Below are 23,190 nucleotides of genomic sequence, written 5' to 3' on the forward strand. Positions count from 1 at the left end.
AAAGACATCCTTTGTAAATTCGTGAGATCATACTTAGAGTATTTCGGCACAAATTTGTCAAAACAGACACGAGATTATGTACTTTGTTATCTTTGTTCTTGTCAAACGCTAATGCATCGACAAGGTTCTAATTAGTGTTAATTAAGTAGCAACATGTGGGACATTTCCTTTTGCTGCGAATGCCTATAGAGGACGGTTCGACTTGATTGGTTAATAACCTACGCTTGCAAAATTTCTAATTATTGATCTTCTTGTAGCACGCAATCAATTTAATTTTATTTATGACCGGTGTCACTTTTCAGCGCATTCCATCGCGCGAACGTATCTAGTGACAGTTTTATTTTTAATAAACAAACGAAAACAAACTGGCGACGTTTTTAAATTCCTACCCTAAATACATAAGTTTTATGGGTTTAGAATGTGAGCTGTAAAGATTGCAAGAATTAACGTTCCGGTTATTACTTCGAAAGTGATAAAATAAACGGAGGTAGTTAACACACCTTTGTTGCTCAGTTTCGATGTTTTATTGCTCCAGGATTTCACTCGTTCTCGGGTCAGATCGCGCTAATTAGAAACAAACTCTGGTGAAAAGTCGAAAACCGTCACCTGCGTAATGACGCCGCTCCACGACTTGTTTGCATAATTTTCCGCAAAAATGCTCCCATCGATCCGGTTTTCTCTTTAGCAAAGCGCGACTGCTCTCTGCATAATTTCGATTATGTCATTACGATTGTGTGGTGATCGTCGCCGTTTAATGAGAGGATTAGTACCTCGACCGGGTATTATAAATAATCGCGCTTGAATATTTTATAGTTCAGCTTTGGCCGTTAGCACACAGCCAATAAAAATAAATCGCCTTAACGAGACTCACCTTGGTCCTGGTGGTTTTCGGCGATCCTCCGGCGACGATTGCGTAAACCTCGACCTCGTACACGTCAACTCCTTGCTCCCTGTCGAGTTGAGTGGCCGTCGAAACGACTCCCAGTTTGGTGTCGATGTCGAACAATCTGTCAACTTGAGCACCGTCACCAGTCACGTTCGTCACGTAATATTCCACTTCACCGGAGTCGAAGTTCGCAGAAACCGTTAGGATGCTCGTACCCGGAGGTTCGTTCTCGTAAACGCTGCCAGTGAAGAAGTCGCTCTCGAATTCCGGGCCTTTCTCGAGGGAATTGCTCGCGATGATGGTGAGGTAGGCCTCGCTGCTTTTCCGCTCATTCTGGACGGCTTCGTCGGTGGCTTTGACGGAGAGCCGGTACGTGGGTTCCGGGTTGAAGATGGACTTGCGTAAGCGCAACGCCCCGGTGCTCTGATCCAAGCGGAACAGCTCCGAGTTGCCGCTGGCGAGTTCGTAGGTGACGAGCCCGTTTGTGGCGGAGTCCAGGTCCCTGGCGAAGACGTTCATGATCAAGGCGCCTTCTTTGGGGAAACTAGAGGGCTGGGGGAGGATCGCCGAGTTCATCGAGACGAACACGGGCGCGTTGTCGTTGACGTCCTCGACGATGACTGTGACGAGCTTGTTCGCCGACAGTCTAGACGAGGCGGGTTGGGCTTGGTCCGTCGCTACAACCGTCAGCCGGAAGGTGTCAATAGTTTCCCTGTCGATAGGCAAGAGAGTGTGGATGACCCCTGTAACCGGATTAATCTCGAAGTGTCTGTTGCCGTCTTCCGGCTCTTGCTGCGATATGGCGTAAGTCACTTTGCCATTAATTCCATAGTCGGGGTCATCAGCCGTAACCGTGACTATGGGGGTGTGTACAGAAATGCCTTCGCGGATCTGGCGGACTATCGCCGTGCTAGGAAACGAAGGCGGATTATCGTTCGCATCTTCGACAGCAATACCGAACAAAATTGTCGTTGATAATCTCGGATTCCCATTATCCGACGCTGTTATGTTCAACTGATAAGCACTCAACTCCTCGTAATCTAACGGTTTATGCAAATACAACATCCCAGTCGAAGCGTCAACGTGAAACGTGTCCTTCCTGTTCCCCGCACTTATCGAAAACACCACCTCACTGTTCACCCCCAAGTCCGCATCACTCGCCCTGAACTGAACCAGCTCCGTGTTCACCGGACTCGTCTCGATCACGCTAATTTTCGAGTCCGTCTGCGTAAATTCCGGCGCGTTGTCGTTCTCGTCCAGCACCTCCACGACCACCGTAGTCGTCGAACTCAGCTGCTTCGACAACCCCGCGTCACGCGCCACCACGGTCAAACTATACCTCGAAATAGTCTCCCTGTCCAAGGACCTCGCCAACATAATCTGCCCCGTCGCTTCCTCCACGGCGAACCTCCCGTCCTCGTTCCCCTTCACGATCGAGTAAAACACGTCACCGTTGAGCCCTTCATCGGCATCCGACGTGTACAATCTGATGACCTGAGTGCCCGCCGCTGAACCTTCCGACACTTGAACCTTGTACGGCGTCCGAAGAAATTTCGGGGGGTTGTCGTTCACGTCCGTCACGTGAACATTAACTTTGACTTTATCGCGCAATCGAGGATTCCCGTTGTCTGTAACGGCCGCTTCCAGAGTCAGATAATTCTGGCCGGTGTTCTGAACCAGCTCCTCACGATCGAAAACATGAAGGGTCTTGATGAAACCGTTCTTCGGGTCGATGGCGAAGTCGCTCTGCGAGTTGGATAGAGAGAAGATGAGTTCTGCGTTACGCCCGATGTCGTGATCCGTCGCTGTTAATTTTCCCACGAAAGAATCCGGAGGTTCGTTCTCGCGAATGCTGAAGGTGAAGGTGGAATTGGTGAATTCAGGACTGTTGTCGTTCTCGTCGATGACGTGGATGACGACGGGCACCACCGACGAGCGAGACGGGTTCCCGGAGTCGCTCGCCGTCACGGAAAGCGAATAGTAATCCTTGTCTTCCCGGTCTAAATTCTGTCGGACGTACAGGAACCCGTCCGGAAACACCCCGAATTTTCCTTCGGCGTTGCCTTCACTGATGGCGTAGGAAATCCGCCCGTTCGCCCCCAAGTCGGCGTCGCTCGCCGCCAGCGCGAAGAACCTCTCGTTGACGGGCGTCGACTCCAGCAAGGACGTCTCGTACGAAGTGTGGTCGAAAACCGGAGTGTGGTCGTTAACATCCTCCACCACTATCGCGACCGAATGTTTCGAAGATAAAGGCGGCTCGCCACCGTCCGTCGCTGTCACTTCCACATGCAACACGGCCCCGGGCTCTGCCCTTATCGGCCTGTTCAAATAAATCACTCCCGTGGCTTCGGAAATCCTGAATTGATCGTCCGGATTGTAATTCAGGTTATATGTCACTCGGCTGTTTATACCGGCATCGAGATCTCTAGCACGCGCGAGATACACTTCTTGTCCGACAGCAGCGTTTTCAGCGAGCTTCACTTCGTCCTTATCGCGCAAGAAGACGGGTTTATTGTCATTCAAGTCTAAGACCACGATGTTGACAAGAGTTTTACCGTACGCCAAGCCCACGCGCGCACTGATTGTCAAACTGTACATCAGAGTCTGCTCGCGGTCGATCTTCTTCGCCGTGGTGATCTTCCCCGTGTGCTCGTCGATGTGGAAGTTGTGCTTGGGGTCGCCGAAGACGATGGAGTAAACCGCGTCGGGGTTGCGCACGCGAACTTGGCCAACATCGCGACGTTTCCACTCGGTGTCGTCTTCGACGATTTTGAACTCGTAGCTGCCGTAGTTGTCAAAGTGGAGTTCCTCCAGGTCGCGTTCTCTGATTATTTCAACAGTGGCGTCTTCAGACGCTCGCTTGTCGCCGTGGTCTTTAGCGGAGATTTTGAGTTTGTGGATGGGCTTCGACGACGACTTCAAAGAACCACGCAAGGAGACAACTCCAGTCCATTCGTCGATAGTAAACAAACCGTCGCCTCCGTTTTCTAGCTTGTAGGTGATCATAGCATTTTCACCCTCGTCTCGATCGGTGACCGTCACCTTCAAAAGGGAGCTACCAGTCTTGACGGTCTCCGACACCGCAAGAAAGTACTTCTGGGGGTAGAACTCCGGGCTGTTGTCGTTGATGTCGAGGACGTTCAAGTAAACGGTAGCAGTCGACGATTGCGGCGGTAATCCTTGATCTTTAGCAACGACATGTATTTCATAGTGACTGATTTCTTCACGATCCAATTTTTTCCGTGTCGTTAATTGTCCCGTTAAAGAATCCAGAGCGAAAGTGTTGTCGTACCGCTGCTGTGTCATTGGATGCAGAGAATAAGCAACACTTCCGTTAGTACCTTGATCATGATCAGCGGCCGTCAACATCGCCACTAAAGTACCCGGAGGCACATTCTCGGACAAACTCACATTAAACTTGGATTGCGAAAACTCCGGCGCCTCGTCATTCTCGTCTAAAATCGTCACTTTCAACTGAGTGTAAGCCCACTTCGGATTCGGTCCTCCGTCTCTCGCCGAGATGTTCAATTCGACGGTACCCTGCACTTCCCGGTCCAAAACCTCGCGTGTCGTTATCAGTCCGGAGTCGGAATTAATAGCGAACCACTGATGTTCGTTTCCGGAAACGAAAGCGTAGTAAATTTGGGCGTTGACTCCGGTGTCCTCATCCGTCGCCGTAATCCCCGCAACGTACGTTCCGGGTGGTGCCAGTTCGCTCAAAATCGCCGAATATTCGCTCTTCTCGAACACAGGCTCGTGGTCGTTGACGTCATTCACGTGTATTATCAAAAAAGCGGTGGCAGTACGTGGAGGAGTACCTTTATCTGTAGCTACTACGGTGAGGTTGTACTTGCTTATCTCTTCGCGGTCCAACACACCGTTAACTCTCACTATATCAAAACTCGGTGTATAATCCAGTCGAAAATGGCTCAATTCATTCCCGGAAACAATCCGAACTGTGGTTTCGCCGTTCAACCCTTCATCTAGATCAACAACTGAGACCGCAGCCACCACAGAACCGTTGCCCGCGTTCTCGTCGACGGTGGCAAAAGGTGCGTTAAACGGGAAATACTGGAACTTGATGACGGGATCGTGGTCGTTGGCGTCCACCAGGTTCACGGTAACGTAAGTACGACCATCTTGGCGCGGCGACCCGTGGTCTCGTGCGAAAACTGTAAACACACAACTCTTCGAGCAAGATTTGGTGGTTTGCGGACAGTTGTGTTGAGGGCATTCGAGCGTTTCTGTGGTTGAAATCACTCCGGTTTCTGGGTCAACAGTAAACTGCCTTTCTGTATCCGCGAGATAGTACGTTATTTTTGCGTTATCACCGAGATCGTTATCTGTGGCCATCACTTGTAGTACCGGAGTGCCGGGAGGAACACTTTCGTTCAATGACACAATGTAATCACTGTGGTCGAAGATCGGAGGGTTGTCATTAACGTCGAGAATGGTCACGTTTACTTGAAGGTAGCCGAATTTGGGAGGAGTACCGCCATCGCGGGCCGAAATGTTCAAGTAATACACACCCTGGGTCTCCCTGTCGAGCTTGCCTGTGGTTTCTAGGTGTAAGTAAGAGGTTTCTCCGCTGGGGTTGGCGGTGAGGACGAGTTTGAATTTGTCGTCGTTGTTCCCGGCGATTATGTGGTAGTCGTCGGAGACGCCGTTGATGCCGATGTCTCTGTCGGAGGCGGCGTCAAGTAAGAGACGCGTTCCGGCGGCGGCGCTTTCAGAAAAGGAAACGGCGATTGACGGTTCCGGGAACTCCGGGGGGTTGTCGTTGATGTCGATGACCAGTATCCTCACTTCGATGGGGTAGGTGGGCTGGCTCGATAGTACCACTAGGTCGTACCTGTCGTTGTTCAAAATTTCTCTGTCCAGAACGGCGTTGGTTCGGATTTCGCCGCTTCTCGGGTCCATGGTGAACTCCCTCGGGGCCTCGTTGAACCGGTAGGTGAAGCCCGGCTTGATCGGGATCCGGCCCACCACGGTGCCCTTCGGCTGACTCTCCTTGATCTCCAGGGTGACCCTCGTGTCCACCGCCCTGGACTGCATCTGCGCCGAGTAGTCTCCGGGCCCGGGCCCTGGCTGGGCGCCCGCGACCCACAACCACCCGACGAGCAAGAGCCAGCTGTGCCACATGTCACTAGTGATCGTCACTATCGCACCATCGCCAATTGTTCGTCCGGTTCGTCGTCCCGGACTAGTGCAGCATTTCGGCTCCGTTTGAGAGCGCGGCCGACACGTGTGTCTGTTAGATGCTGCGGTGCTCTAACATTCCTCAGCCTCTCGCCCCGCGTGCACGAACTTGTTCACCGGCCTCAAGACACTCCGGCGCTCCTTCTTCAGCGCGCTGCGCTCAGATGGCGGCCTCTCGCTCGGGCTGGTATGCAATATGGCCGGCGCAGACGAGATCAACGGGGATTCGCCTGGACGAAATCGGGCAGGCGACGCGGACGGCGCCGGGACGCACTCACTGCACGGGCGCCGGGCGGGGGCGGCGCGGCGGCACTGCACTGCGGCGGCGAACACTGCGGCGCGCACTTCGGCGCGGTGACTGAAACGCTGCGGCAGGCGACGAACCTCGCAGATTCCGGGTTTCCGGGGTGCGGCGTCGCGGCGGTACTTTGCAGCGCTCGGCGTTCCGGAAGGCGGCAAGGAACGATCGGTACGAACGACACCGCGCGCGAAGCTCGACTGAGCGCTGGCTTGGGAGGAGTTGTGGACCACGGCCAATGGTAGGGAACCTGTCGGTGTTGCCAACTCACCTGTACTTCAGATATCCGACCTAAACATAAACAATATTTATGAGTATGTCAGTTGGACCGAGTTTGGCTCGTAAATCTATTGTCTGTGGGATTTTTTTTCCGGTTTTCGTTTCGGATGGGTATCTAACGCACAATCTCGAAGGAAATAAATGGATGTTGGTTTTCGATCATTTTCGATAAGTTATGGGTTTCGCTTTTTCAATTGACATCGGATGGGGAGGGGAGAGGATACACGCGCACCGCGCGCTACTAAATTACACAGGCGAGTACGCGGATGCCCGGAAACGATACGATGGGTTATTCCGGGGACAAGTGCAAAGATAACGGGGTCGGGGTCTTGATAGAACCATCATTATTTTTTGGAACGCCGCGCTAGGAACGAGACAAGCAATTGTAGGGCAATTGTTTCTGTTTATATTTCTTGTAGCCGCACAGATTTTATTCTGATTTTCGACGAAAAACACAAGTTAAAAAATTAACAACGAAAACAACACTCACAAAAAAATCCTTCTAATGTAAAAGTCTGTAAATTTTAAAATTACAATGTCTCGTGTCACAGACGATTTTTTTTTTAATATGTTTCAGTCTAAATATATTCAGAACGGTATTTTTGTATCCATTAAATTTTTATGACGTGATTATGAGGGCTTGGACAGCACAATAAACAGATAAATATTTGTTTAAACCACCTTAGTAGAATTTAGTAAAATAATTGTTTCGTCTAAATAATTTGAGAACATTTTTTTTAATGATGGCACCTTCACTTACAGAGATTTTTCTATTGTCAATTATTGTACTATACAAGGTGATTATAAAAATCGTACATCAAATTGGTCCTTTAGGTAAGTAGCAAATCCATCATTCAAACTGAACTATTGGTTGCCTATATACTAGGCAGCAAACATCGAAATTCTGGTTCTGATTGACATTTGTAACAGGGGACAAGTAATAATAATTTATCATAAAAAGTTTTAAGTCATTATTTAATATCCTGGCAGGACAATCGACAAACAGGAAAAGTCCAACTTTACCAAGAAATGATATCTGATTTTCTCGGTTTTGGCAACTTCGAGCGTAAATTTCAAAACAATAGTAGCAAATGCCGTGTCCTGGCAACCAAATTAACCGTTACGTTAATGTATCTCCGATCCACACCGTAAATAAGGCCCGGCTTATTCCTCGTACCAATTAATCCTGAAAATAATTGAAATCGGGCCTGTGCACCGCCTATAAACAATTGAAAGTTTACGCTGCGAACAGTTAACTAGATCGTTTATTATAAGCGCGAATTGCAAACAATGATTGTAAGCACTGCATAAATTACGCTAACCTTTGTCTCACTCCGACATTCATTACTAGCTCCACGAATATACGGCCCCATAAAATTTGAATGCCGTTTAACGAGAATCACTGAATTATGCCAACGAAAGAAGCGAACACGTAGGGATTTATAGCGTCAACACAAAAATCTATAAATGTTTTGAATATTGAGTATTATGTCGTCGCGTCACGTCCCTCGCCTCGTCTAAGCGCTCCCTAATACCAAAATGTGCAGCATCAAGCCCAGCGGCGGCTCGACAAGAAAAAAATACTTATTATTTTTTAAACACTTTGTTTATTTATGTTTGTTGATAAAATACCCTTCAGACACTATTGCTTTTAATTTGTTCTTTCGGACTATGCGACAGCGTAGTGTATACCTACTTTAGATCCATTCTGATTGATCAAAAACGATTTACAATATCAGGGGTGTGGCAGGGATCTAATCTGGACTCCTATTATTTTCAGTTTTCCTCAATGACGTTGAATCACACGAATTCTTAGCGGGTAAAAAGTGCGCCCGACCGCCGCTGCGCAAGGTGACTTTGCCCCAGCATGGGGTAAAGATGGCAGAGGAAACTGGCAGAATAGAGCAACGCGTTACCTCATCATTAACTCGAATACACTACGTACGTCGTTATTAATTCAGCATTATAGAACCATTACGTACGTTCGCACGCTTTTTAACTTCTTTGCACTGCACCTCGAGCGCTCCGCGATACCATTTCTTCGTTATTAAGATATTAACCGGAAAAATCGACGTCGGTGGTGAGCGGTTTTTGTTCGGATCCAGGAAAGTGCGTCACAAAGGATGAAGAAGTCTTCATTAACCATGTAAATTTATGGCTGCCTCGAAATGCTGAAGATGGGAATATTTTTTACCTGAGCGATTCAGGAAAAGAACTAGTCGAGACGGGGGAATAGGAGGCTTCACCTACCTGCGAAAATATGCTAATCCGGAATTTCGTATTGTGCTTTACACGGGTTTTTTCGAGGCGCCGCCGGAATTCTTTTGATAGGTGGGTAGGTTACTTTAGGAAAAAAAATGCACTGGTTAACACGGTGTACGACACGCGAGTAGTATGCGAAATGATGCTTCTAGATCAAGGGAACTAGATTGATAAATTTTATCTATTCGCATTATTGATTATTGTCATAAAATATTGTAAGCTAAGAAAGTATAGTAACCCAGTCCATCGGGCGACTTGCTACTTTCATGTTTTCTCGATGTTTCGTGATCTCTAGAGTACGAAAAAAATGCTCTCCCGTTTCCGTCTGTCTGTCTGGTGTCTGTATCCGCTTTTACTAGACAAGTAATTTCCGAAACTACTGGACCGATTGTTGTCAAATTTTGTATGTATATTAGTAAAATGCTAACCAAAACTTGGCTAAGCATCCCCACCACCAAAAGGATGACGTCAACCCCAATATTTACAATAATATATTTTTTTAATTTTATAAAATAAGATACCTCTGCACTTGTGATGTATGAATCCATGTTTTAAGATTATCATAACCATGTTAAATCGTCAATCAAAATTTATTCATATATGCATAATATTATGCCTGTATGAATGAGGCGGTTTATTGTATTGATTAAATCAAGAACGACTCACTCCATTTTCCCGAAAATTACGGAATGCAGTAGTGTTATTATTAGTATTATACTGCATCTATCTAAATTGATAAGTGTCCTTGCTAAAAAGTTGATGACGATGACACAAAATTCTGTATTAAGAAAACTCACTTGAAACAGACACGTAGCATGCTCCTTTACATTTACTTTAAGATTACACTCATATCTTTATTTTAACTTATAAGGGTTATCATACAAAAATAAAATTTGCAAAATCAAATCCTGTAATTTTTAGAAAAATCTGGATTTATTTACTTTCGACTTGATAATTTTTTGATATCACCTTTTTTCGTGTTTTCATTTTTTTCATTTTTCAATTTTTCCATTTTTCAATGTTTCGACTTCAGAGTTTTTCTCGATTTCCAATTTTTCATTTTTCGATTTTTCAATTTCTCAATTTTCAATTTTTCCTTTCCTCATCAAGTTCTTGATTTCAAAATTTTTACATCTTAGAAAGTTTTTATTTTACATTTTTTTGATTTTTCAGTTTTAGAATTTTTCAATTTTTCAATTTTTTTGATTCGAAAAGTTGAAAAATCGAAAACTGAAAAAACGAAAAATTGCAAATCAAAGAACTGAAGAAACGAAAAATTAAAACATTGAAAAACTGAAAATTGAGAAAGAAGAAGAAGAAGAAAAACGAATCGAATCGAAAAACTGGAAAACCCAAAGATTGTATACTCGAAATAATATAACATTGAAAGAAATGGAAACATTCTAAAATCATAAAATTGAAAGTGATTTTTTTTTTAAATTATAATTATATATTATTAGGTACATAATTAAAACGAAAACTAGGAAATCAAACACTGATAAACCGAAAAATTGAAAAAATAGAGAAAACAGAAAACCAAAACGAAAAATTGGTAATTTGAAGAAATAAAAATTAAAGAATCAAAGAATTGAAAAACTAAAAATTGAAAACTCGTGAAGCTACAATCCGAAAAGCGTAAAACTGAAAATTTTAAAAATTAAAATTCAAAAAGTTGCATATAGTAAAATTGAAGAGTCAAAAAAAAAATGAAAAACTGAAAAATTGCAAACCGAAAAAATAATAAAACATGAAACTGAAAAGTCTAAAATTGAAACAACGAAAAATTAAAAAATCTAAAAGTTGCAGATATAAAAATTGAAAAATCCAAAAATTAAAAAAAATTTATATTGAAAAAAGAAACATTATAAAATCAGAACGTTGGAAAACCGAAAAATTGAAAAAACAAAGAAAATAAAAAACCCGAAACGAAAAATCGCAAATCAAAAGTTTAAAAAAATGAAAAAATTAAAGAATCGAAAAATTGAAAAACTCGAAAAATTTTAAATCGAAGAATTGCAAAATCTAAAATTTAAATAAACGAAAAATTGGAAAAATTAAAATTAAAAACACCAAAATTACAAAACAAAACATTGAAAAATCGAATGATTGAAAAAATAAAGAAAATAAAAAACCGAAACAAAAATTGCAAATCGAAACCTTTAAAAATTAAATAACGAGAAATTGAAAAATTAAAAACGGAAAAATTAAAAATCGAAAAATTGAAAAATCGAATAAATAAAAAGTTTTCAGTTCAATAATTGAAAAAGTGAAACATTTTTTAAATTCTAATTATTATTGTTGTTGTATATATTTAAAACGAAAACTAGAAAATCAAAAACTGAAAAATCCAAAAATTGAAGAATTGGAAATTTCAGGAACTAAAATCTAAAATTGAAAAAACGACAAATTAAAAATTGTAAAAACTGAAAATCGAAAATTTGAAAACCGAAAAATTGCAAATCGAAAAATTGAAAATTCAAAACATTTGACAGTGAAGAAAGGAAACTATAAAATCAGAACACTGAAAAACCGAAAAATTGAAAAAATAGAGGAAACAGAAAACCAAAACGAACAATGCAAATTTGAGAAATGAAAAATTAAAAAATCAAAAAATTCGAAAATTTGGAAAACTAAAAATTGAAAACTTGTGAAACTGCAAATCAAAAAATCGTAAAATTGAAAAATTTAAATACGAAAATTCAAAGGGTATAAAAATTAAGAGAGAAAAAAATAAAAAACTGAAAAATTGCAAACCGAAAAATTGAAAAAATGTGAAACGAAAACTTCAAAAATCAAAGAGTTGCAGTTCGAAAAATTGAAAAGTCCAAAAACTAAAAAGTTTCGCATTGAAAAAGAGATAAATTGTAAAATCAGAACGTTGAAAAACCGAAAAATTGAAAAAATAAAGACAATAAAAAGAAAAATTGCAGATAAAAAATTTGAAGAAATGAAAAATTAAAGAATCGAAAATCGAAAAATTAAATACTGAAAACTCGAAAAATGTTAAATCGAAGAATTGCAAAATCTATAAATTGAAGAAACAAGAAAAATGAGAAATTGAAAAATGAAAAATCGCAAATCGAAAAATTGGAAAAATTAAAATTAAAAAACCAAAACTACAAATCGAAACATTAAAAAATCGAATGATTGAAAAAATAAAGAACATAAAAACCGAAACGAAAAATTGCAAATCGAAAACTTGAAAAATTAAATAACGAAAATATTGAAAAATGTAAAACGGAAAAATTAAAAATCGAAAAATTGAAAAATTGAACACATAAAAAGGTTTTCAGTTCCACTAATTGAAAAATTGGTCTAAAGAGTTTAGACAGTACTTCCCTCGCTGTCGGAAACTTGACGACTGCATGCCTATTGTGTTTTTTTTCTCATTACATTTTTGTAGTGGGAATTTAAAAAAAAATTGCGATGACGTCATCAACATTTTTGCAAGGACACGTATATCAGTTGGGATAGATGTAGTGTAATACTAAGAATAAAATTATTATATTCTCAAATTTTCGGGAAAATGAATTGGGTCGTTTGAATATTGATTTGTAATAATCAATAAAATAACGAAACAATTTACTCACGTATACCTACGTATCAGAGGCAACTGAAAATCGTGTATGTATAAACATTCTTAATTTAAGATGACAGGCGTAACAGCATACGTGAGAGCCAAACACAGAAACTGTAAACAAAACGACCGTCGGTTTTATTGCTTCGACTTCCGCTTATTATATAAAACATTGGGTTTTATTTTAATTCTTGACGGTGAAATTCACAATTGGTTGATTATAAACATGTCTATTTCACATTCGCGGAATCAAGTGAACGCATAAAACAAATGCAGGTCTGTAATGTTAAAGTCGATGTAAATAAGCGTGCTACCCTTATGTTTCAACCGAGTTTTTCCTTTAACAAATTTTGTGTCTACCAAATTGGGTTGGTTGGGGTGTAATACTAATAATAAGTGTTGCCTTTAATTTAATCAATAAAATAAATTGACTTCATTAATTTTTTTGAACCACCTCTTAAGAAAATCTAAAAAATATGAATGGAATGATAAATCACAAGTACAAACTCATCATATTTTTTGCATTTTAGATAGGATTTATTCAGCAAAATTTAAGAGTGACGTCATCAATTTTTTTAGGAGGGATGAACAAATACATTTTGAACAAAAGTTTACCATGCTTATAATAACTTTAAAATATTCCCAAGATTTCAAAGCATTCGGTTTTGTAATTCCTGATTAAATCGATAAAATAAATTCACGCCTTCATTAATTTTTTTGAGTCACCCTGCATATGCAAATCCAAAAATATGAATGGAATGATAAATCACAAGTACAGACTCATCATATTTTGTACATTTTAGATACGATTTATTCGGAAAACTTTTGAGCTGACGTCATCAGTTTTTTGTAGAAGATAACCAAATATATTTTGACTAAAAATTTATTATGCTCTTTATAACCTTAAAACATCTGCAAGATTTCAAAGCATTCGGTTTTGTAGTTCCTGATTAAATCAATAAAATAAATTTACGCATTCATTAATTTTTTTGAGTCACTCTGTATATGCAAATCCAAAAAATATGAATGGAGTGATAAATGACAAGTACAGGCTCATCATATTTTGTACATTTTAGATATGATTTATTCGGCAAACTTTCGAGCTGACGTCATCAAGTTTTTGGAGGGGATAAGCAAATATATTTTGACTAAACATTTATTATGCTCTTTATGACCTTAAAACATCTGCAAGATTTCAGAGCATTCGGTTTTGTAGTTCCTGATTAAATCAATAAAATATATTTACGCATTCATTAATTTTTTTGAGTCACCCTGTATATGCAAATCCAAAAAATATGAATGGAGTGATAGTTCACAAGTACAGACTCATCATATTTTGTACATTTTAGATATGATTTATTCCACAAACTTTTGAGCTGACGTCATCAAGTTTTTGGAGGGGATAAGCAAATATTTTTTGACTAAAGATTTATGATGCTCTTTATAGCCTTAAAACATCTGCAACATTTCAAAGCATTCTGGTTAGCAGATTAAAAATTAAATTTCAAAATGTTGTTTTATAATTTTGATTTTTTTTCCAAAAATCTGGACGTTTCGGGTGAAAAGTCGATTCAGAGTTGTAAACTACATGTGTAGGACTATGTTATTTTATACAATTGAAAACCCATTTACTATGTACAATTTTGAAGTGACGTCATCGCTTTAGTGGTGGGGATGATTCGACAAATTTTGGTTAGCGTTTTACCATCTACATGATATTCTTAATATAAGTACAAAATTTCACAACAATCGGTCGAGTACTTTCGGAGATTATCTGTCTAATAAAAATCCGTGACAACAGACGGACAGACGGACAGACGGACAGACGGACGGACAGACGGACAGACGGACAGACGGACAGACGGACAGACAGACGGAAATGGGAGACCTATTTCTTCGTCTTCTAGGGGTCATGAAAGATCGAGAAAACGTAAAAGTAGAGAGTCGGCCGACGGACTCGATTACAATACTTCCTTTGCTTACGCTCGGGAAGTAAAAATGAAAAAATTCTAATACCATTAAATTGAAAAAATGTATTTTTTTTAATTATTACTAGCTACATATTTTTTAAAACGAAAACTAGAAAATCAAGAACTGAAAAATCGAAAATTTGAGAAAGTAGAGAAAATAGAAAACCGAAAATTTGAAAAAATGAGGAATTACAGAGACAAAAAATCGAAAAATCGAAAACTTGAAAAACTAAAAATTGAAAACTCGTGAAACTGGAAATTGAAAAATCATAAAACTGAAAAGTCTAAAATCGAAAAAACAAAAAATTCACATATCTAAAATTTGCAGATCGAAAAACTGAAAACCCCAAAAACTAAAAAATTTCGCATTGAAAAAAAGAAAAAAATATAAAATCAGAACGTTGGAAAACCGAAATATTGAAAAAATAAGGAAAATAAAAAACCGAAACGAAAATTTGCAAATCAAAAATCTGAAGAAATGAAAAATGAAAGAACCGAAAATTGAAAAATTGAAGAAACAAGAAAAATGAGAAATTGAAAAATCGCAAATCGAAAAAATGAAGAAAGGAAAAATTGGAAAAATTAAGATCAAAAAAACCAAAATTACAAATGGAAACATTGAAAAATTAAAAATCGAAACATTGAAAAATCGAATACATAAAAAGGATTTCAGTTCCAATAATTGAAAAATGGAAAAATTCTAATACCGTGAAAGTGAAAAAATGTATTTTTCTTTAATTGTAATTATTACTACCTACATATTTTTTAAACGAAAACTAGAAAATCAAAAACTGAAGAATCGAAAAAATGAAAAAATCCAGACACTGAAAAATCTAAAGTCGAAAAAATGAAAAATTAAAAAATGTCAAAGTTGAAAAATCGAAAATTTGAATACAGAAAAATTGCAAAATAAAAAATTGAAAAATTTCACAATGAAAAACGAAAACTTATAAAATCAGAACATTGAAAAACCGAAAATTTGAAAAAGTAGAGAAAATAAAAAAACAAAAATTTGAAAAAATGAAGAACTATAGAATCAAAAAATCGAAAACTTGAAAAACTAAAAATTGAAAACTTGAGAAACTGGGAACCAAAAAATTGATAAAATAAGAAAAAACTGAAACGAAAAACTGCAAATAAGGAATTTGAAGAAATAAAAAATTAGAAATGGAAAACTGGAGAATTTTTAAATAAAAAAAAAATAAAGAGAAATTTTAAATCGAAGAATTGCAAAATTTAAAAATTGAAGAAGCAAGAAAAATGGAAAATTGAAAAATCGCACCGAAAAATCGGATGATTGAAAAATACAAAAAAGAAAAAACCGAAACGAAAAATTGCAAATCGAAAACTTGAAAAAATAAAATTGGAAACTCAAGAAACCCAAAACAAAGATTGCAAGATTACAAATGAAAAATTTAAAGGTTGAAAAATTTAAAAACTTAAAAATTTAAACTTAAAAATTTGAAAAATTTCAAATCCAAAAACTGATGCAACCAACAAAAACGAAATATTGAAAAATTGGAAAAATTCAAGTCAAAAAAGCTGCGGAAATGTTATCTATGCCACTCGTTTTTACTTTATAGAGGCTAGCAAAAAACAAAACTCGCAAAAGAAATTGATAGTTTTTCAAGAAAGCGCGATTTGTTGGGCTACACTTCAGAGTCAAGGGAAGTTCTGTCAAAAATAATGTTCGAACAGCTTTTTTGTTAAAATCTGATTCGCTAAGGCAAAACAATCAAGACGGATTCATAAACCCCTAATACAGGACTATGTTATTTTATAAAATTTAAATCGCATTAACAGCAAATTTTTGAGCAAATTCAAAATGTGGAAACATAATTTTAGTTAGTTTAAGTCCCTATGCTAGTACTAGTAATCTATGGACTTTCGTTGCACCGTAACTCCGAAATGACCTTTACCCGAAAAATCGCTCAAAAATTGTGTGTGGTTAAAACACTGTATCAGCAAGATAAAAAAAGCAAAAAAGCAAACCATCCCAACGTTTAAGTAAACGAAGACGGCCGCGACACGCATTCCCTAAACGTAAAAACGCGCATCGAAAGCATTAATTACTTATGTAAATCGCAATTTTACAGAAAGCACCGTTGAACATTCGCCCAAGTACTGAAAACATTCCACATGGAATAAAAATGCGCATTGTAAAAAACGCGAATCAATATTACTCGAAGCAATTACACGGCTCGTCTTGCTCGGAAAGCATCTCCTCCTCGCGACGGTTCTGGTTAAGATTATGAAATTTTAATCACGAACAATTAAAGATTATCACAAGTACAAATTGCCAGAGATTAATTTTCCCTGTGGGTAATTAATTTAAGTAATTGAAGTAAAAAATAGTGCAACCGAGTACAACTAATTGCCAGAATAAATTAGTGGATTATAAAAAGGGAATATCCGGTTTTTTCCGTCTAGTAACGAGATCCAAACGGTCCATTACAAGTTATGCGCGTATAATCTTACATCTCGGCTGAATATTAATAGGAATTGGATACACGGATGAATCGAATGAGGAACGTCAATGCGCATTTTTGTCACGGGCCGAGCCGCCATTTTTCGGAGAACAGACCGTTTAATAAGATGTAAAAATAGAGAGGAGTAAAAACGAACCATCGGTAATATATGCAGACATGCGAGGGTGCTTGACGGCTACGAGGTGTCTTCAGCTTTTCATTCTTCACCTCTTCGACCCACGCAACATCCACCGCTCGAAAATATTATTATGCCGGGGCCGGTTTTCGATGATGAATGACAGCCGAACGAATACAAATAGGGGATATTCTACCTGGTCGCCCTGCGAGGCCCTGGAGCACCCAGGGGACAATGTGTCCATAACACGATGGAAATGCAATTAATTCCAAACTATTTTACAATTGTAAGTGACGCCTCACACATTGTCGTGAACGTGGAAGTTCGACTGCCATCCGGCTCGAAGGACCATGAATAATTCAGTACAAATCGGTTTATACCGAGTTTATTGCAGTGTTGTAGCAAAACAAATTGTAAAGGCGCAACGCACGAAGCAGACTTAACACATTATAAATTTACACTAATCTATGCGTTCTTGAGATGATTTATTGACATTTCTAGCACCTAAATACTTTTTACTGAAGGTGCAATTTCATATTTTTACAACGCTTCACAATTCATAGAATACGACACTTAAAAAATTTGGTGGCTTCATTTCAAAATTTCGGTCGGTTACAAAAAATATTAAAATTTATAAAATAAAACACAAAAGATGGTATTAACGTCCATTTGTCGCATAATTTTTCAAAGTTTTACAATGTTTACCCACTGAAAGAAATACCTGAGTAAAAATTCGCAGCATTTTCCTTGAATCTTGCATGTGTTAATGCAGTTGTGTAGATTTATTCAAACGTCCATTTCCTGTTAATTCGTCCCAACATATTTCACATAGTCATTCTTTACACTCAAACCATGACATAACAGGAAAAACAACACACATTTTAGTAATAGTAACACACTGTATGAAACGGTTTTAGATACTCAAATGTCAAAAACAATTAGAATCTGAAATGTCAACAGATGACAATATTGACGCATGCCTACTATGTTTATTGTATGATCGGAAATCTCATAACCATAGACAATCAAAACGTAAAAAACAATGATTCCAATGTATTGAGTCTATAGATTTTCATAGAACTCCTGTACCATATGATCGAGAAAAAAAGTCGTCTAGCAACCTTTGAAATTTAATTTAACTTACGTTGGCAGTACTAACGTGTACCTTGTTCGGTTTGACAGTTACAACAATGTCACTACATTAATGTAGGGACTTTGCGATCAAATAAACTGTCAATAACCGCCATGCCACCAACATCATTATTTTAAAAATAAATATCATGGTCGACGATTTTTCGATCATATTTTATACAAAAAAATGGACGAAAAATATTTAACGACAGTGAAAATTGCAGCTTTACAACACTTGTAGTTTGCAAATTTAAATAAACTTGGAGGTGGTTTACAGATGCATGTACTCACGCAACTAACCAATCACCTGACCAATTTCAACCAGTCAGATTGGCAGATTCACGGGTTAATTGCACACTGTATTTTTATTCCAATTAAATATTTAATCGCCCATTGTAAACTGGCCCTTGAAGTGATGCGTCATCTGCACGTAACGTCACAGCGACGTCTCATCGATTTGGAATGTGAGATATACCTACGAGTATACAGTGGCAGTGGCGGCGTAAAGAGGGGGCGGTGGAGGCGGCCCGCCCCGGGTACCAAGCACCAAGGGGTGGCAACGACAACACACTCGTATAGTTAGAGAATACTTACAGAAAAATCGGGACGGCAGACAGACGGACAGACAGACAGACAAACGAAACGGGAGACCTATTTCTTCATACTCTAGGGGTCATGAAAGGTCGAGAAAATATAAAAGTAGAGAGCCGACTGACGGACTTGATTACAATACTTTCTTCGCTTACGCTTGGGAAGTAAAAATAATGTCTTTGCAAGGAAATATGTATATTGCAATTATGGGGCGGAGCCTAATTGCAAAATCGATATTTCTTTATACAAATTTTCCATTTTAAACATGTTATACTTTCATATTGTGAAAACAAGTCTACACATATTATAACAAAAAGACAAAATGTAAGCCCGCCCACCCGCCCTATCTCAATTGTGATGTTTTTTTTTTTTATTCACCGTGAACCAAGAGGGCGGAGTTTAACTGCAAAATACTTATTTCTTTACAAGAATTAAAAACATGTTTTTGAGTATCGGGTTGTTCAAAGAATACTAAGTATTGTCATGAAGACAAATAGGAGTATATTAAGAAAAAAAGGCAAAATATAAACCCCACCCGCCCACCCAATCTCATTTCTGGTGATTTTTTTATTCTCAGAAACTTAAAACGCGTTTGAAATCGTAAATTTTTGTAGGGAAATATGGATTTTGCAACGAATGAAGACTTCATTACTATTTAAATCAGGGCAGATGTGGGTGGAGCTTAAACTTTGGTTTTAATTTTTTCTTAATATACATAGTATTCTTCGAATAACATGATACCCAAAAAAATGTCTTACATGGTAATTTTTGTAGAGAAATATTAAGAATTTTGTATTTAAATTCCGCTCCTTTGGCTCTCGACGAATAAAAAAAATCATCACAATTGAGATGGGGTGGGTGGGCGGGGCTTATTTTATTTTGCCTTTTTCTTGATATACGTAGTCGTCTTTTCAGAACAAGAAACTTAAAACATGTTTAAAATGGTAAATTCTTGTATACAAATATGAATCTTGCAATTAAACCCCGCCCTTCGATTTGACAACGAATGAAAAATTCATCACAATTGAGAATTGAGATCGGGGCAGGTATGGGTGGGACCTAATCTTTGGCTTTATTTTTTTCTTAATATACATCGTATTCTCTGAACAACGCGATACTCAAAAACATGTTTTTAATTTCCCCTAGAGAAATAAGGATTTTGCAGTAAAAAATCATCACAATTGAGATAGGGCGGGTGGGCGGGGCTACATTTTGCCTTTTTTTCTTAGTATGTGTAGACTTATTTCGACAACAAGAAACTTAAAACATTTACCTGTTTAGATTAGTGCCTAATAAATTCATTCGCATTTGTGCTAGCGTGTTGACCAGTTCACTTAAGTTTATGTTTCCCTGCGTTATTGTGTGCGATTTAAAAAACAAACTAAATTTAAAAAACTATCCCCTTCTGAAGTGTGCACGTTACGCTACTGACTGACAGTCCGTTGTCAGATTCTGATGACTCACCACGTTGAACTTAAAGTGATTCATCTCTATCAACGCCAACTGGACAACGGAGTTTATAAATGACAATTTTCAGCTCTAAAAGCAACGTCAGAGGGAACAGGAATTGCAACAGGAACTTCAGTGTCAACAGTAAGTTCCCGTTGCTAACGTAATAAAATAAAATGTTCATAGAATAGTTCCAAACCTGACAAAAATCTACGATGACTTTTCTGCATAATTTTGGATGGATTTTTTTAACCATTTGTTTCGGTGGCTTCATGTGAAAGAAGCTTCTCAAAATTATTAAAATTGATAAATTCGTGCTTAAGGTCCACAATGAGCTAAGCGCGACTAAACAGTTTTTCCATTTTATCAATTGAGAAAGAGAGGAAAGCTAATTTTGATTAGTCAGATTTTCCAATAAAATAGCGGGTGACTATTAATGACGGAAGTAAATTTTTGTGTTGACAATTCTGAATTATTGGCAGCAATGTTAACATGTCAGTTGATAGTTGTCAACTTTGACAACGCCGAATGCGCTTTACAAAAGTGATGAGAAGATGACTTGGTGCTCTAAATGTCATTTTGATAACCATCAAATTTTAAATATGTTACCAACCTGAAAAAAATCACAATCACCCACACCACAGATTTATTCTAGTGTGAAATAATTGGTTATGTTGCATCTCATTTTCATTGACAGTTTTTTTTTTTTAACTCAAAAATTGATAATCCGTGGACAAGAAGCTCTCAACTTTGTACTGCCAATCTTAAAATAATTAAACTATATAATCAGGGTTGCTTTTAACTGAATTCAACAGGAGGTGGATTTTTGAGTTGGAGTACATTGTAATATCTACAAATTTTCTACAGGAGCCCAAAATACCCGTTGATAGCAATTTTACATCCTATTGACGATACTAAAATTTTTAACAATTACATTTAATGCGTTTGGGGGAAGTTTTTTGGCAATATTTAAGCAAAAACTAAAAATATATCATAAATGTGCACGGTTTTTCATATTCATACAAACAAAATACCATTTTCTCAACAGTCACTAATTCAAAACTGGAACTATGCTACTGCTACTTATTTCCACTGCTGCTTTTAGCTATTTTCCTATTTTATGGAATCTTATCATTGAATAGCATCATAAAAACCCACAAAATATAGTTGGGCCCAGAAAACCCAGAAAACATCATATCCAGTGTTAGCATGCCGGCAGTCAAAAATGACAAAACTAATTAAATAAGGTTAAGATGTTTAACACTTTGACAGTGGAATGACGCTCCACTGACGTCCAAGATTTTCTGGCCACGACTGTACATAGACATTTTTCTAAACTTTTAATAATAAACCAACAAAAAATACACTGAATACAAAAAAATACCACAGACTTAAAAAAATGGCATGCGAGCATTTATTTTCTGATGTGTAGTTGTCAAGTCAAAAATACATTTATTTAAGCTGGTTGGTACAGTTTTCCTTAAGATATTACATGGCATGGTGTGTGGGGCGCTGCTGAGGCTTAGGGCCTTTTCAGTGCATGTGTAGTTGGCTGTGACACAAACCATAGAGTTGACACTGACTTGAAAATGACATTGCATCATTACTTTATATGCCACAGTTTTAATTTTGGCTACTGCAAATAGGAAAGTCAATATATAAATACATATAGGCGGAGAAAAAATTATGGATTAAAATGAGAAAAATAAAAGCATAAGAAAATAGAAGGCGGTTGGGTACGGATAGTATTTGTAAATATAATACTGATTTTGGCAAATCATATATCCTTTAAGAAAATAGAGGGCCGGTGGGCGGGGCTTGTATTTTCCAAGATAAGACAGATTCTGACAAATGTTATACTCTCTAAGAAAATAGAAAAAATTACAACTTAAAACACTTTTACACTTTTGAACTTCACTTTACGAAAACCCAACACGAACTAATTGATACAGGAAGAGAACTCGAAAAGAAAGTTGTAGGAGGGCTTGGTGTATTTATCGTACCAAAGCTCTTCCGACAAAAGCAATAGACAAGTTGTGTCTCTGTTCAATAAATTTTGTTCTTTGATGGTTTACGCAGAAAAATAGATCTGGTTTATGAAACCGAGTCCAAGGAATGACAAATTTCATGTCTTCTCGGCGTTTCATAACTCCTAGAACATGAAAAAATCTTCCGTTTCCGTCTGTCTCTCGTCCGTTGACGATTTTATTAGACAAAAGATTTCCGAAACTACTGCATGCAATTTTAGATGGGTTTTAAAAATATCGTGTCTTTGCAGAATTTCTCTGATCATCCCCACCAAATATCTGCTGACGTCATCTCAACATTTTTCCAAGTAAGTTCTATGTAAATTGTACAACATAGTTGCGTCCACGTTTGTAATTTATTAATCGACCACATGGAGGTAAGATGATTTTATAATGCATATTATACATTTTTGAAAAAAATAAATAGATTCTGCAACAAAAATTTCAAAATTTAAGTACAAAACCGTTTGACCTGAAATTTTGCATATGTTTTAAGATTATTATCGTTGGGATTATCGTGCACATGTGAATCTGTTCCAAATTTAGTTCGCTTTACAATAACCCTGTCAAATTTAGGATAATATTGGATGCCTGCGCGTCACTCATTAGGGATTTTTGATCTAGATGTTTAATGACTGAAAACATTTGGCACCTTGTCAGTTTTTTAAAACGTCAAATTTTCAAATCATGCTTGACAAAAAGAAAATTATTAGGGGAAGAGGTTAAGAAAACATAACCGTCAGTGACATAATCTTTGACATGGTTACTAAATCGACCCTTGTTGGTTACGTACACAGGGACCACACTGTCAAAAAAATATAAATGTGGTGACCTTGAAAGGGTTAATGTAACGTGAACCAACTATACATTCTAAAAACTTGATGACTTGATTTCGAAATTCTTAAGTCAATCTTGCT

General features: G+C 38.1%; 1 protein-coding gene across 1 annotated transcript in view; it reads right to left on the reverse strand.

Annotated features, from left to right (window-relative positions):
• The window catches only part of LOC135126616 (cadherin-related tumor suppressor), a 183,178-nt gene extending 176,622 nt beyond the window's left edge, over positions 1–6,556 (reverse strand). Inside the window, exon 1 of the mRNA XM_064052658.1 lies at positions 872–6,556. Within this exon, the coding sequence (XP_063908728.1) occupies positions 872–6,028 (5,157 nt within the window). The 5' untranslated portion in view covers positions 6,029–6,556. The remainder of the gene's footprint in view (positions 1–871) is intronic.
• Between the last annotated feature and the right edge of the window lie 16,634 nt (positions 6,557–23,190).

Source organism: Zophobas morio, unplaced genomic scaffold (genome assembly GCF_036711695.1).
Source record: "Zophobas morio isolate AGI-343-1 ecotype UQ-CSIRO unplaced genomic scaffold, CSIRO_AGI_Zmor_V1 ptg000002l, whole genome shotgun sequence".
Lineage (NCBI taxonomy): Eukaryota > Metazoa > Arthropoda > Insecta > Coleoptera > Tenebrionidae > Zophobas > Zophobas morio.